General features: G+C 37.2%; 1 protein-coding gene across 2 annotated transcripts in view; it reads right to left on the bottom strand.

Moving 5' to 3' along the window:
• Pls3 (plastin 3) overlaps window positions 1-14,270 on the bottom strand; it is an 84,646-nt gene that overhangs the window by 38,448 nt on the left and 31,928 nt on the right. For both annotated transcript variants that reach the window (XM_027932249.2, XM_071606209.1), the window contains exon 2: window positions 988-1,068. In XM_027932249.2, the coding sequence (XP_027788050.1) occupies window positions 988-1,060 (73 nt within the window). In that variant the 5' untranslated portion in view covers window positions 1,061-1,068. The remainder of the gene's footprint in view (window positions 1-987; window positions 1,069-14,270) is intronic.

The following is a 14,270-nucleotide window of genomic DNA, read 5'->3' as shown; positions in this document are numbered from 1 at the left end:
TAATGTGTGCAGCACTGTGCTAGATACCAAGAGGAGAATATAAGAGAGTAATTTTCAGAACAGGCAGAAAGTTTGGACTCCAAAATTCTTATTTCTAGCATATATGTAAGTAAGTCTGTACATAGGAATGTATGCCTGGTAGGGATTTCAGTGAGACTTGCCTTTGAGAAGCTATTTGCCTACCCCAAATTCTGCTTAATAGTTTCATAGAAATCCTTTTTTTTTTTTTTTTTTTGCAGTCAAACCTCTAATTGATCTCTCATTACCATTTAAGCCTAGTTCTTCCATGGAGATAACTGGTCAACTCTCTTTATATCATTATACCCCTAAGGGGCAATTAAGCTCTTTTAATGATAAAAGTATTCTGATCCTGGCCTTGAACTCATGATCCACCTGCCTCAGCCTCCTGAGCCACTGGGATTACAGGCATGGGTCACCGTGCCCTGCTGAGTTAGCTTTAAATTTTAAGAAACATTGTATACAAAATATTTCCGTGATGTTGCATCTTAAGACAAGACCTATATTCAGCAACAAAAAATTATCTGGGTAGGCCAGGCACTGAAGATTAAACAATTACAACATTAGTAAAGCACATGTTTCTACCCCAAGAGTCTATTCATAATGAAACAAATTAAGCTGTCCCCAACACTGAAAGATTAATATAAATAAAATGGGAGGTACACAGGAAATGGCATTCCTAAAACAATGATGATAAGATTATTTGGAAAGAATAACAACATAGAAAAAAATGGGGAAGGACCCATCGTGTAGTCAAGAACTCATTTGCTGTTTTTCATAATCAATCTAATATTAGACTAGGTAGTACTCTTCTTACAGTAAATGATATCTATATGGCAAGTTAATTTAACTATCTTGCTACAAGGCTTATAATTAATTCATCATTCGTTTAATATTTTAGAGAAATAATTTTGACTGAGATCAAAAAAAGATTGCTTACCTATAGTTATACTATAAAAAAATACTCACCGACTTTTGCAAATGCCTCTTTGAGTTCATCAAGTTCATCTTTGGAAATCTGAGTGGTAGCCATCTCATCCATTTAAAGATCTAAAGAGGAACCAAAAAGGTTTCAGACTTTAAAAGTTTGTGAGGAATATACTATAAGCATTTTTGCTAAATTCTCATTTAAAAGATAATCTAAAGAGAATTGCAAGCTACTAAAGGTTTGCAGGATCCAGTTAGGTTACCATATTTGTAGCTATAACCATAAAAAAGAAAACAAAGTAATGATAAGTCTTCATTTACTGAAAATTATTCAGAAAAAAATATTCCGATTCTTCCTTCTCCCCCGCCCCCCTTGTAGTGCTAGAAATCAAACCCAGGGCCTGGTCGACACTGGGCAAGAGCTGTATGACTGACCTACACACCAGCCCTGAATCTTCCATTTAAGGACAACAGCTTAAACTACATTCAAAGCCTGTAAGGAAGGGCCAAGGTACCCCACAACAGGAAATAGATACATAATAGAAATTCTTGCTTATAGTGCCAAAGCCTAAGGTCAAAATCATTTGACCAATGATTCATATAAAATGTCACTTTTAGGCCACTTTCACATCCATTCACTGAAAACACAAATTTTCGAATAGCATACTGACATCTATCAGTCACACTATTAAAAGAAGGGTCAAGAGGAAATCAATTAAAACAAATATTTTTGGTTTTGATATAGAAATCACAAGTATATAGCAATATACACATTTTTTTTTGGTAGTGGTGGAGATTAAACCCAGGGGTGCTCTACCACTGAATTATATCCTCAGTTCTTTTTGAGACAGGTTCTTCCTAAATTGCCAAAGCTGGCCTCAAACTTGTGATCCTCCTACTTCAGCCTCCAGAATAGAATTTTTAAGTTTCTCAGTAAAAATTTGTAAAAATATTTAATGTCCTTGATTTTTCCTCCTGATATAAAATATTTACAATGATGAACCTTTACAGAAAGGGTTTGCTTAATCCTGTAACAAGATGGTCTAGATCATAATGGATAATCTCCAAATACAAACCTATCAACAATTTTGAACAAAGGAAAAAGAAAATAGTTACATGTTGCCACCACTTTTTGTGCTTTGGGTACCCCTACCTTTCTGTTTATTTATTTTTTCTTCTGCAGAACTGGGGATGGAACCCACTAGGGCCTCACATGTTAGGCAAGCATTGAGTTACATCCGCAACCCTTTTAAAAATTTTTATTTTGAGAAAGGGCTTCCCTAAGTTGTCCAGATTGGCCTTGAACTTGTGATCCTCCTGTCTGGCTAGCAATTGGGTTTTCAATACAAAATTACTATCCATGTTCATGAATCATATCATGCAGAATAATGGCTCACAAAGTTTGAAAGTGACAAAATCTAAAACTCATGGCTTGTCTATTTCTAAAGGTCCTTTCCAGCTTAGGCAGTTTGAGTCAGGAATAATTTAATGAAAAGTATAATAATCTACATTGTACGAAGACATGGAAGCTCCAAGAAAAAGCCAATAAGGGGCCTGGGTTGTGGCTCAGTGGTAGAGTGCTTGCCTAGCGAGTGTGAGGCACTGGGTTCGATCCCCAGCACCACATAAAAAATTAAACAAATAAAATAAAGGCACTGTGTCCATCTACAACTAAAATAATGTTAAAAAAAAAGCCAAAAAGGCCAAGCTAATTAGGGAAGGGTAAATATACCGTTTAATACTTTCAAGGTTCACATATCCCTTAAAGAATAAGGTAAGTAGACAAGTATGGTGGCACATGCCTGCAATCCCAGCAGCTACAGAGGCTGAGAGAGAAGGATCTTAAGTTTGAGGCCAGCTTCAACAACTTAGAAAGACCCTGTCTCAAGGGCTGGGGTTGTGGCTCAGTGGTAGAGCGTTTGCCTCACACACATGAGGCACTGGGTTTGATCCTCAGAACCACATAAAGATAAATAAGATATTTAAAAAAAAAAAACAGAAATTAAACAGAAGAGAAGTAGTTAAAAAAAAAGACCCTGTCTCAAAATAAAAAATTTAAAAAGGGCTGGTGATGTAGCTCAGTGGTAAAGCATCCCTGAGTTCCATCCCCATTACTGAAACAGACTAAATTTGGCCAATTTCAGAATTTTTTTGAAAGCAGGGGGGATTACTTCAGCTGAGAGTGGAGGCTGGGGGGGTTGCAAACTCTCTCCCACTTTGATAGGTGCCAAAGAAGATGAGAGCAGAGATTGCCCACTCAGGCCTAACTACAGGCTAAGTAAACCTGCATATGTACATTTCCTGGCCTTTTGTTACTTCCCTGCCTTTGCTAATTTTCAGGAATTTCCAAGATGGAACCTTTGAAACAATTTTCTTCCATCTACCTTCCTTTGAATGAAACCTGTTTTTCCTACTAATTTGACTCTGAATAATTCTGGAGCATTGAGCACTATGGCCTAGCTTTTTTTCCTCCCTGGTGGTATAGGAGTGACAAAAATGAATGAATGAAAGGATAAAGTGAGTAAAGAAAAATCCCAAATGACAACAAAAATACCACACACAGTTTTTACTCTTATGCTCCTGTACATTTTTTTGTAACATTTTTTTAAAAATATTTTTTAGTTGTAGATTGATACATTTTTATGTGGTACTGAGGATCAAACCCAGTGCCTCATGCGTGCTAGGCAAGCATTCTGCCAATGAGCCACAACCTCAGTCCCTCCTTCAACACTTTTGTATGAAAAAGAAAATTAGAAAAGTTTAGAAAATTAGATGTGCCTGAACATAATCACCCGACTCTCCATCCTTATTCCAGCTGACCAGGAATTTGACTAAATCTTTCACTGCCATTTCTCCTCTCACTGCCATTTCTCTTCTCTATAGGTAGCAGGGCTGAATAGGGTAGAAATCTCATTCTTCCCTTGTTCATATCCCCCCCCCACACATGCTTCTCACCCCCACTTTTATCCTCATGCCATATTTTAAACATCTGTGAATGTGCTTAGTTCCTGCCCTTGAGGAATTTACAATCTGGGGAGGCAAGCATGTAAATAATTACAGTAGGACACAAAGTGAATTAGTGGCTACAATAAAAGGTACAAATATCCATTTTTTTTGGAGGGGAAAAGGCTCTGGAAACTTTAAGGATTATTAATTCCTTTACTGGGAGACCAGGAAGGTAGTTCTTTTGTTCTTACAAAATTAGGAAATGCTTAAATCTCTTATAGATTATTTTACAGCATAAGTTTACTCCAAAAAATTTATTCTAATGCAATATATACATATATAAATATACATACACTTTTAAGTTTTCTAACTTGTTGTTTTTTTTCTAACTGACTTAATAAAAGCCTAAAGTGATGTGTGTGCTAATGGAAAGACTGCTGGGCATGGAATCAAAAGATATCAATCAATGCACTGGTTCTGCTTTTTTTTTTTTTTACTAAAAATATGACTATGAACAAGTTTCTTTAAGCTCTCTGAGCCTCAGTTTCTTCATTTGGGAATAGCAATATTATTTCCCCAGAGTCCTTGTGAAGATTAAAGATGGTACATGTGAAGGCATTCTGTAAACTATAAAATATTAGACAGCAACTTCAAATCCTTAATGAAAGAAAATGGGGAATAAATAACCATAAAATAATTGTGAGAGGCTACATAAATATTAGGCATTAGTTTTACTAAGAGCCTTTAAATAGGATACATGAAAAGTTATCTCATCTCCCCTATAATTATTGACTACAGAATATAATAGGTCTCCCTAATATATAAAAATTACAAGCCTTTAGTTAAAGTAATTTAAGGATGGGCCTACAGAAAACCTGTCAGCCACTTTTTACCTATGATTCAGTTTGGCTCCTTCATAAGGCTAATTTCTAAATACAACCTCAAGAGTAGAGAAGTGATACATTGAAAAAAAAAACTAAGCTAATTTTAAATATTTTCAAAAGAGCTCACACTTGCTAATATTGTCACATTCCTAATTTATTTTTTTCCATGAACAATGGAAAATAAAAGACAAAGAGGTGAAAAAAATAGATAGTACTTGCTGAATATAAGTTTAACCCTCATTTTATAATATGTGACTGACAGCAAAGGGAAAGGCTGACTTTGAAATGTGTCTTTCTTTTTCCTCAGTCTGTCTTCCCACAAAAGTGAACTTAATATTTACAGGTCATGAGAAAGAGAAGACTGATATTCAAAGAAAGAGAAATATATTTTCCCTCCATTTTCACTTATCAAATGAAATGCAAAGCAAAAGCAAAATCTCCCAGGGCCTCTATATTTTTCTGAATTCTCCTGTCTACAAAGCATTTTGATCTGCCCCCAGTCGTTTTTTTTTTTTCCCCCCTTAGCTCCAATGACCACCTCCTCTGTATAAGGAAAAAAGCAGGGGGAAAAAAAAAAAAAAGCAAAACCTCTCTCCCTAAACATCTGAGACACAGGAAAACAGATTTTCAACTAAGGGAATAAAGCAAAAGCAAACAAAACCTTGTTTGTTTGTTTTTTTTTTCATAAAAGGATATGGTGTACAACTGGGTATGAATTCAGGGCGTCACCCATAGAAGAATCTTATGCCTATGAAGTCATCCCTAATTACAGAGTTTGACTAACAATACAGCAATTATGAAACCACTCCACTGGCTCATTTAACTATACATAAACCCTGAACACAAATCTTTACCGAGAAAGATGTTCCTACTACTACCTGAAACTATTACTCAAATTCTGAAAGGTATTTGAGGAAGAGAGGAGGGGTGCCTGTTTTCATCTCCTAAGCCACTAACCTTAAGTAGCTCACTGAATAATCTACTTACTAGGGTATTGCCATTCAGTCCCATGTCGGGGTCAGGAAGAAGGGTGTGGACATCGGTCAGTAGAAAAACCAACTTTATCAACTTGACATTTTTTCTTCTTGAAATTGAAAGACAATTAAGGGGATAAAAATGGGATATGGCTTGGTGGTACACTGCTGGCCTAGTACATATGAGGCCCTGGGTTCTATTTTAGCAATGAAACAAAAAAGTGGGATACTCGCCATAGACTTTATCCTAGCCACTAGTATTCTAGGTAAATAGTATTGGGAAAGAGAAGCTTGATTACTTAAATTAGAGATTGGGTAATACATACTGAAAGTTCAGATCATGAAGCAATAAAGGGTGAATGAAACATGGAAGAATACATTAGTTCACTATGAAGGGGGGGGGATAACCCAACAATGTAGCCACCATTACGTGTGAACAATTCAAGAATGGGCAACAAAGAAGGGGTATGATTTGTTACCTTCTCTCATCCAAAACAGGTACTGCTTTTGCAACACCCACACTTCACATACCTACCTGTACCAACAGAAACTACTGTGCTGCCTCCTCTCAAGTTAGGTAGGTCAATAGCACTATTTCCAGGTTAGATGCGTCTGTAACATTCTGTAGGCTAAAGCTCACCTACCCTTAGTATAATTATTAAAGTTCTTAGTGTTATGTTTCTAATGACTCTTGAAGATTTCAACTTGAATGACTAGCACATTTATCCACTTCTTCATCTATATTCATCAAGCCTTCATTAAAGGCTAAATATGGAGCGAGCACTGTGTTGGGTGCTGTACATATAGCTAGTTAGGTATTTTAAAATATTTATTTTTTAGAAGTAGTTGGACACCATACCTTTATTTTGTTTATTTTTATGTAGTGCTGAGGACCGAACCCAGGGCCTCGCACGTGCTAGACAAGCGATCTACTGCTAAGCCACAACCCCAGCCCAAATTCCCTTTTCTGTGGAAAAGCTTACTCTATAGTAGGGGAAACAGATGCATAAACAAAGTTATCATATTAGTGCTATCAAAGTCATATATAACTGAGTGGTGGTTGCCAGGGAATGTTTTCTGAGAAGAAGAGTTTTGAACTTTATCTGAGAGCACAGGGAAGACTTTCTCAGATATCTATCACTGGTGTGAAGGTGTTCTAGGCACAGAAACAGAAACAGAAGATGGTATCTAGAGCTACAGAAAGATGGGGTGGCTGGGGTTTTGTGCCTAGGGTTAGTGGCAGGCATAATTACAGCAGGTCAGAGTTCAACTCAGAAGGGAACAAGGGAAAAGAAAAGTCAGTGAGGAGGATTCAACTGAACTTAATGTCACATTATCTTCTCTTTAAAATGTTTGTTTATTGCAGTGCTGAGGCTGGAACCCAGGGCCCTGTGCATGCTGGGCAAGCACCCTATCACTAAGCTACACCCGCAGCCAACCCTCCCTCCTGCCAAATTGGGTCTCGCTTTCAACTTCCCCCTTTCAACTTCCCTATTTTCCTATGTCTCCAGCTGTGTAAATCTGAGACTGATTTGGCTATAAGGAACAAATGGAACCAAGGAACCAATCCCTCTGGATTCTTCCTTTGCAAACTCTGGGATTCTTCCATCTTATTGTGTTATCACCTCAGGTCTAGTCGACTCCAAAAGCCTTTCTGCTGATCTGCCTTTAGTCCTGTCTTCCTCGAATATAATCTTTCCGCTGCAAACTTCCCAAAAATCAGATCTCATGATTGTTCCATACAAAAGGAAGCCCTAACTCTTTAGCAGTTTTTAGTATCCTAAATTTTCCTGAGTTGATACCTGCTTATCTTTCCAATGTCACCTCCCATTACATGGACTGCACCCTTGAATGCTACACTTGAAAGATACCCTATTCCCCAAATATACCACGCATTTCCCCACTTCCATTCCTCTTCCTCTGTGGATTCTCTTTAGTTGAATGTTCTTCACACCCTTCTATCTACTCTTCAAGAGCATCTTTCAAAAAAGTCTCTTCAGATTGACCCCACAGAGATAAGATTCCTCTATTCCCAGAATTTTCACAGAAGAGTATGTTTCCTTCCATTGTACAACCCTGGATTATCTCAGACCATTCCAATTTTAAACATCTTCTTTCACTGTCAGACCACATGTGCCATTTAAAAAGAAATTTGAAAGTACAGTCACAAGAATAGCACCTTAATACTCTTACACAAAGCTCTTTGATGGATGGGACCGTATCTCATTTATCCTCATACTTCCATCCCCTATCACAATGCCTGCACAGAGCAGGTAATAATAATTAATATGATAATATAAAAACATAAACTTGTAAGGTTGTTGGGGTTTTTTTTGTTTGTTTTGCAGTGCCAGGGATCAAACTCAGGCCCTTGTAGATGCTAGTCAAGTGCTTTACCACTGAGCTACACTCTGTGGCTCACTTCTAAGTTTTTATTATAGCAGCTAACAGTAACAGATGACTTATTTGCTAACCATGCTAAAACCTTTATATGCTTTATGTACATTACTTCTCCAAAAAAATCCACAAGCCTGGTAATAATGTTATTCGTATTTTACAGAAGAGCAACAGGTTTAGACAATGAGTAACTTGGTCAACGTTACACAGTTAGAAAAAGCAGACCAGGTTTCAAATGCAGGCCTGACACCAAAGTCAGTACTCTTGAACCATTATCCTAGAGAGCCTCCTTAACAACTTATTGAATGAATTTACTTCCCCAACAAGACTCATTAGAGTAGAAATTCAAAACAGGCCCACTGGTGCTCTCCTGTAATTTCAGAACTCAGGAGGCTGAGGCAGGAGGATCACAAATTGGAGATCAGCTTGGGCAATTTAGAGAGACCCTATCTCAAAATTTAAAGGGGGCTGGGAGTATAGCTTAGTGGTAGAGCACCTCCCTAACATTTACGAGGCCCTGGGTTCAATCTGCAGTACCAGAGAGGGGAAGAGCGGGGAGAGTTAAAAAAAAAAAAAAAAGGTGATAGGCTGGATATGTAGCTTAGTGGTAAAGTACCCCAAGTTCAATTCCTAGTACTACAAGACAAATAAATAGTGCATTCTCAATAATTACATTTTGAATTAAGAATGGCCCACAGTACTTACAACCATCTGATCATGCCAGTCTCCTTTCAGTAAGCTGTAATTGCTCATGCCTAAATTAATTGCCTAGTTTCTGCCTGATATTCCAAGTCTTCTAGAGTGTTCCCAACTAGTCACACCTAACCAGTTTTATATTTTCTTCAACAATACTCAGAAGAAGCTTTTAATCTTAAGTCTTGTTTACAACAGGTCCTGTTAAGTCCTTCAATGACACCTTTGGTTTCATCCTGCCCTCTTCCTCTTTTTTCTCTCCCACTTTATCTACTTGTCACACTTAAAATGCCCTCCTTTTAAATTTTCTTCTGTGCCAATCCAAATTTGACTCACTCTTCAAGGTTAGGCAGAAGCCTCCTCTTCTCCCAAAGCTGGTTTCCCAATGATTCCACCTCCCTCTGATCTTTCTCTTCAAATCCCACAGAATATAGAATCTTGCCATGAAATTTAGCAATTTAATTATAGACTTCCTCCTGTAGTTATATAAATAGAGGAGAGTCTAGCTGGGATGTCCATCATCCTCCTTGATTCATTTCATCTGCTTCCTCCACACAAATCCTCAGACTTAGACATAGAGAATAATCCTCCTCAATAAAAAAGAACTATCCTTTCACTGACAGCACACAAATACTTGTCTAATTCCATGCTGAGTCTTATTTTAAGATTGTTTCTGAAAACAGAGTTTAAACTTTCTCTTGCATACTCCCCCCATGTTATGTTCAACATAACCAAACACACAAGGCCTGACTTTAAAAATATTTCAAACAATGTAATTCCCAGCATGCTCAAAATCCAGTAATCACAGAAATTATGATTGAAAAGCTAAGTCTGCAGGGCCCCATGACTTTATCACCTAAATTATAATATGGAAGAAACAAGTTTCTGGAGTAGTTAAGTGGCTTTGCTCAAGACAGAGCTATGATGTAAAACTAAATGAATAAAATGTAAAACTAAAAGAATATATGGGAAAAGAAGTAATTAACTTCTCTTACCATAACAATAGAAGTGACAATGTTTCCCAAAACTCTTAGCAAATGTGACCATATTGAGAAATAAGAATAGTTTCCAGAAAATGTAGACAGGGACCTCTCTAGCTAATATAAATTTGTTTTCATTATTTAAAGGATAAAGGATTAACTTAAACATTAACTGAGAGCAAATACGAATTGTATGAAACATACAGAATATACACAATAGGTTCAACAAAGCCTATTCAGGGGTCTAAAAGTTGTTTCTTCAAACATTTGTATGGCTAGGTGTAATGGCTCATGCCTAAAATCCCAGCAATTCATGAGGCTGTGGCAGGAGGATTGTAAGTTGGAGGCCAGCCTGGGCAATTTAGCAAAATTCTGTCTCAAAAAAAAAAAAAATAGGGATGGGGCTGGGGATGTAGCATGGTAGAAGACCCCTGGGTTCAATGCCCAGTACTACAAAACATACAAATATTGTTATAAAATGGCCCTGACTGTAAAACAGTCCATGGTCTTTGAAAATAAGCACTCGGAGGTGGGGTGTACCCATTGGTAGAGTGCATACTTAGCCTCCACAAGGCCTTGAAAAAGAATAGAAAAAACAAAAGAAGGGCTGGGGTGGTGGCTCAGTGGTGGAACGTTTGCCTAACATGTGTGAGGCATTGGGTTCGATTCTCAGCATCACATAAATAAATAAAAAAATGGTCCATTGACAACTTAAACAATTAAAAAAAAAATCGAAGCAAAGCACTAAGAAAAAGAAAAGCAGCACACAAATGCTTCCCTTCTCTGTGGCACATTCATTCCTATATATGACGAGCTTCTGTGTCATTATATTTAACATTGCTTAATTTCATCCTCTTGAATGCTAAGTACTATGAACAACCACTCCCAATGTATCAGTGCTAATAACTTAGTCTTAATATAACCAAACACTCAAGTATCTATGTAGTTTACTTTTCATTTTAGGATTCTTTTTCCTCACAGAATTTTTCTCAAGGAGCAAAGAAAGAGGCTTGGAGTTTCATTTACTTCCTTTTAGAAAACTTACATGGACTCTTGGTAGAGCAGTAAAGTGGACAGAAGAAATGGTGAAGAATTTTACAGCTCACTAATTCTAGCACATTAACATTATTAAAAATTACTTGTTGTTAACACAGAGGACAAACTTCTATGAAAGCAATATCAAACACATAAACAGCAAACTTTGCTCAGCAAAGTTATTTTTCATGCTTAGATCTTTTAGTAATTTTATTTTACATACACTGCCAGCCCTTAATAGTTTTTTTTTTTTTTTTTTGAGCCAGGGTCTCACTAAGTTTCCAAGTTGGCCTCATACTTGTGATCCTCCTGCTTCATCCGCCTGCTGGGCCTACCAAGTAGTTGGGATTACAGGCATGTACCAATACACCCATCTACTCTACCATTAAAAGTCAAGAAGAGTGTTCTCTCCTGCATGTGTGCTGCCTCACAGCCCCCTGAAAATGCACAAGAGATCTATAAAGATTTTTTTAGATCAAGGATTGAACCCAGGGGTGATTAACCACTGAGCCACATGCCCAGTCCCCTTTTTATGTTTTATTTTGAGGCAGGGCCTTGTTAAATTGCTCAGGGCCTCACTCCAGTAGCTGAGGCTGGCTTTGAACTTGCCTCTTGCCTCAGCCTCCTGAGCTTCTGGGATCATAGGTGTGCACCACTGCACCTGTCCCTATAAAGGTTTTTTTTTTTGGAAAGACCAAGGAGCAGAGATGATTCTTATGTGTGAAGTCATGCACAGAGTTATAGCTTAATATAATATTTTTAATATCTTTGTTCTCTTCCTATTTCTATAATATACAAAACCAATTAAAAAATCTCAAGTTTCCTGTTTGTATTATTTTAAAGGAAATACATCATAGAATCATAGTTTTTGCTAACCAATATCTGCTCTTCCCCATGCTGCTGTAGCCTCTTTCAGTGTGATGACCATCTACTTCTGTCTCCTCCAGTTGTCTGTGAGCTCCTTGAAAGCAGGGATGATATCTGACTTGATTCTGTATCTTGGTCTACAATACTGGTAGAATATTGGTAGAATAAATAAATTTTGATGGGGGTGAGTAGGGCAGGTGAGCAGACCCACACATCAAGCACGCTATCTAGTTATCTCATGTGTTTTTTGTTTGTTTGTTTTTTGGTACTGGGGATTGAACTCAGGGGCACTTGACCACTGAGCCACATCCCCAGCCCTATTCTGTATTTTATTTAGAGACAGGGTCTCACCAAGTTGCTTAGTCCCTAGCTTTTGCTGAGTCTGGCTTTGAACCTGTGATCTTCCTGTCTCAGCCTCCCGAGACTTGTGATCCCATGCCTGGCTTCTTATATGGTTTTTAAAATGCATAGTCTTGAGGGCTGGGGTCATAGCTCAGTGGTACAGCACTTGCCTAGCATGTTTGAGGCACTGGGTTCAATCCTTAGTACCACATGAAAATAATGTCTATCTACAGCTAAAAAATTTATTTTAAAATATGCATACTAGGCTTGACCTGGGCATAGTGATGCATGTCTGTAATTCTAGTAACTTAGGAGACTGAGACAGGAGGATCTGTAGTTTCAAGGTCAGCTTTAGCAACTTAGCAAGACAGGTCTCAAATTAAAACAAAACAAAAAAACCTTTAAAAATGGCTGGGTGTGGTGGCACACGTCTGTAATTCCAGTGGCTTGGGAGGCTGAGGCAAGAGGATCACAAGTTCAAAGCCAGCCTCAGCAATTTAGCAAGCCCCTAAGCAACTTAGTGAGACCCTGTCTCAAAATAAACAATAAAAAGATCTTGGGATGTGGCTCAGTGGTTAAGTACCCATGGGTTTAATCCCTGGTACCAAAGGAAAAAATATCATCAAGACATAATAATGTTCTCACATTCTTCACATGCAATTGGCCTGTTATCATGCCTTATCTATCTACTCTTGTTTAATACTTCAAAACACTACAAAACTCTTTAAGATGTTTATAACCTGTACTTTGAATTTAGCTGAAAGTCAAACAAAGATCTGTTTAGAAACAATTTTTCCTGGGGCTAGGGATACACTCTGTAGTAGAGCACTTGCCTAGCATGTGCTAGGCCCTAGGTTCAATCCCAGCACTGCAATAAACAAACAAAAAAATAAACAAAGCAACAACTTTTTGCAGACATGGAGTGCATTTCACTTTTACTATATTGTACTTCATGCACCGATCATGTTTTGATGGGCTTTCAATTTATAGACAAAGTTAATACAAATAAATATGAATTGCTCCAAGTTAAAGCTGTGCTTAAGTTTTGTATTATGAACACTTTCAATAGATAATAATAAGAGAAAAAAGTACCCATTAATATACCACAGGTTCTACCTTTATTAGGATTTATCCACAACTGCTTCACTTAATCTGTCTTCCTGTCCTCTCTCCTTTTTTTTTCTCCTTCCTTCTCTGAATTATTTTAAAGTAAACCCCATATGTGCCATGATTTCACCCCTATATAGCTACAAAGAAATGAATTCAATTTTCTGGATGTACCTCTATTCTATCCCAGAATCAGGTATAAGCTAGATTCTAATTGATCTTTTTTTTTTCGGTACTAATACATATGAGTCACTCAAACCCCAAAGGGTGCCCAGTCCTGTGTCATTTCCTGGAGTAGTATCAAATAATTCCATTTTAAGTAAAAGTTTCCTTTCCTCTTCAATGACTATTTAAAACAAGTTGATAAATAACTTTCCCATTAATAGAAACATTTAATTTTACTTCAATTGAAGGCATTCTTTAAGTGCTTGCCAGGTAAGAATTTTGTAGATATTGAATGCAAGTCTTAATAATGGTCTAAATATATCAAACTCAAAGATGTAATAGAGAGATACCTTTCCTTCTCCTATCTTTACCAAGCTAAAGCTCATATTAAATCTTTGGATTGAAATGGGGCACACGTCTTTTAATATTTTTATTGTTATAGATGGACAAAATACTTTTATTTTATTTACTTTTTTATGTGGTGCTCAGAATTGAACCCAGTGCCTCACACATGCTAGGTAAGTGCTCTACCACTGAGCCACAACCCTAGACTGGGAACACCCCCTTTAAAAGCTTTAATCTCTTTCATATTTCCCAAATACATTTTTATGCTGACCAAAATAAATCTGAATAGATTATGGAAAAATAAATCTGCTAATGAAATTATTTAACCTTCACATCTGAGAAATATATCCAGTTTTCTTTCTAGTGAAAATTAACTGAGCTTGAGTGAGGCTCAGGGCAATCTTAGGGAGGTGTATATGTGTGTGTATATGCACACACAAGATTATTTAGTGTGCTGCAACTCAAAACAAAAATATCATAAAATGTTATGACTTACAACTCAGAAATCACCATACACAGTTTCAGCTCCTACTTCCAGCTAAGCAAAAAGCTTATCTATTCAACACTGAAAGTGCCTCCTGCAGTGTCAT

This window comes from Marmota flaviventris, chromosome X, assembly GCF_047511675.1.
Source record: "Marmota flaviventris isolate mMarFla1 chromosome X, mMarFla1.hap1, whole genome shotgun sequence".
In the NCBI taxonomy this organism is placed as follows: domain Eukaryota; kingdom Metazoa; phylum Chordata; class Mammalia; order Rodentia; family Sciuridae; genus Marmota; species Marmota flaviventris.
This window is presented reverse-complemented; position numbering and strand designations above follow the sequence as displayed.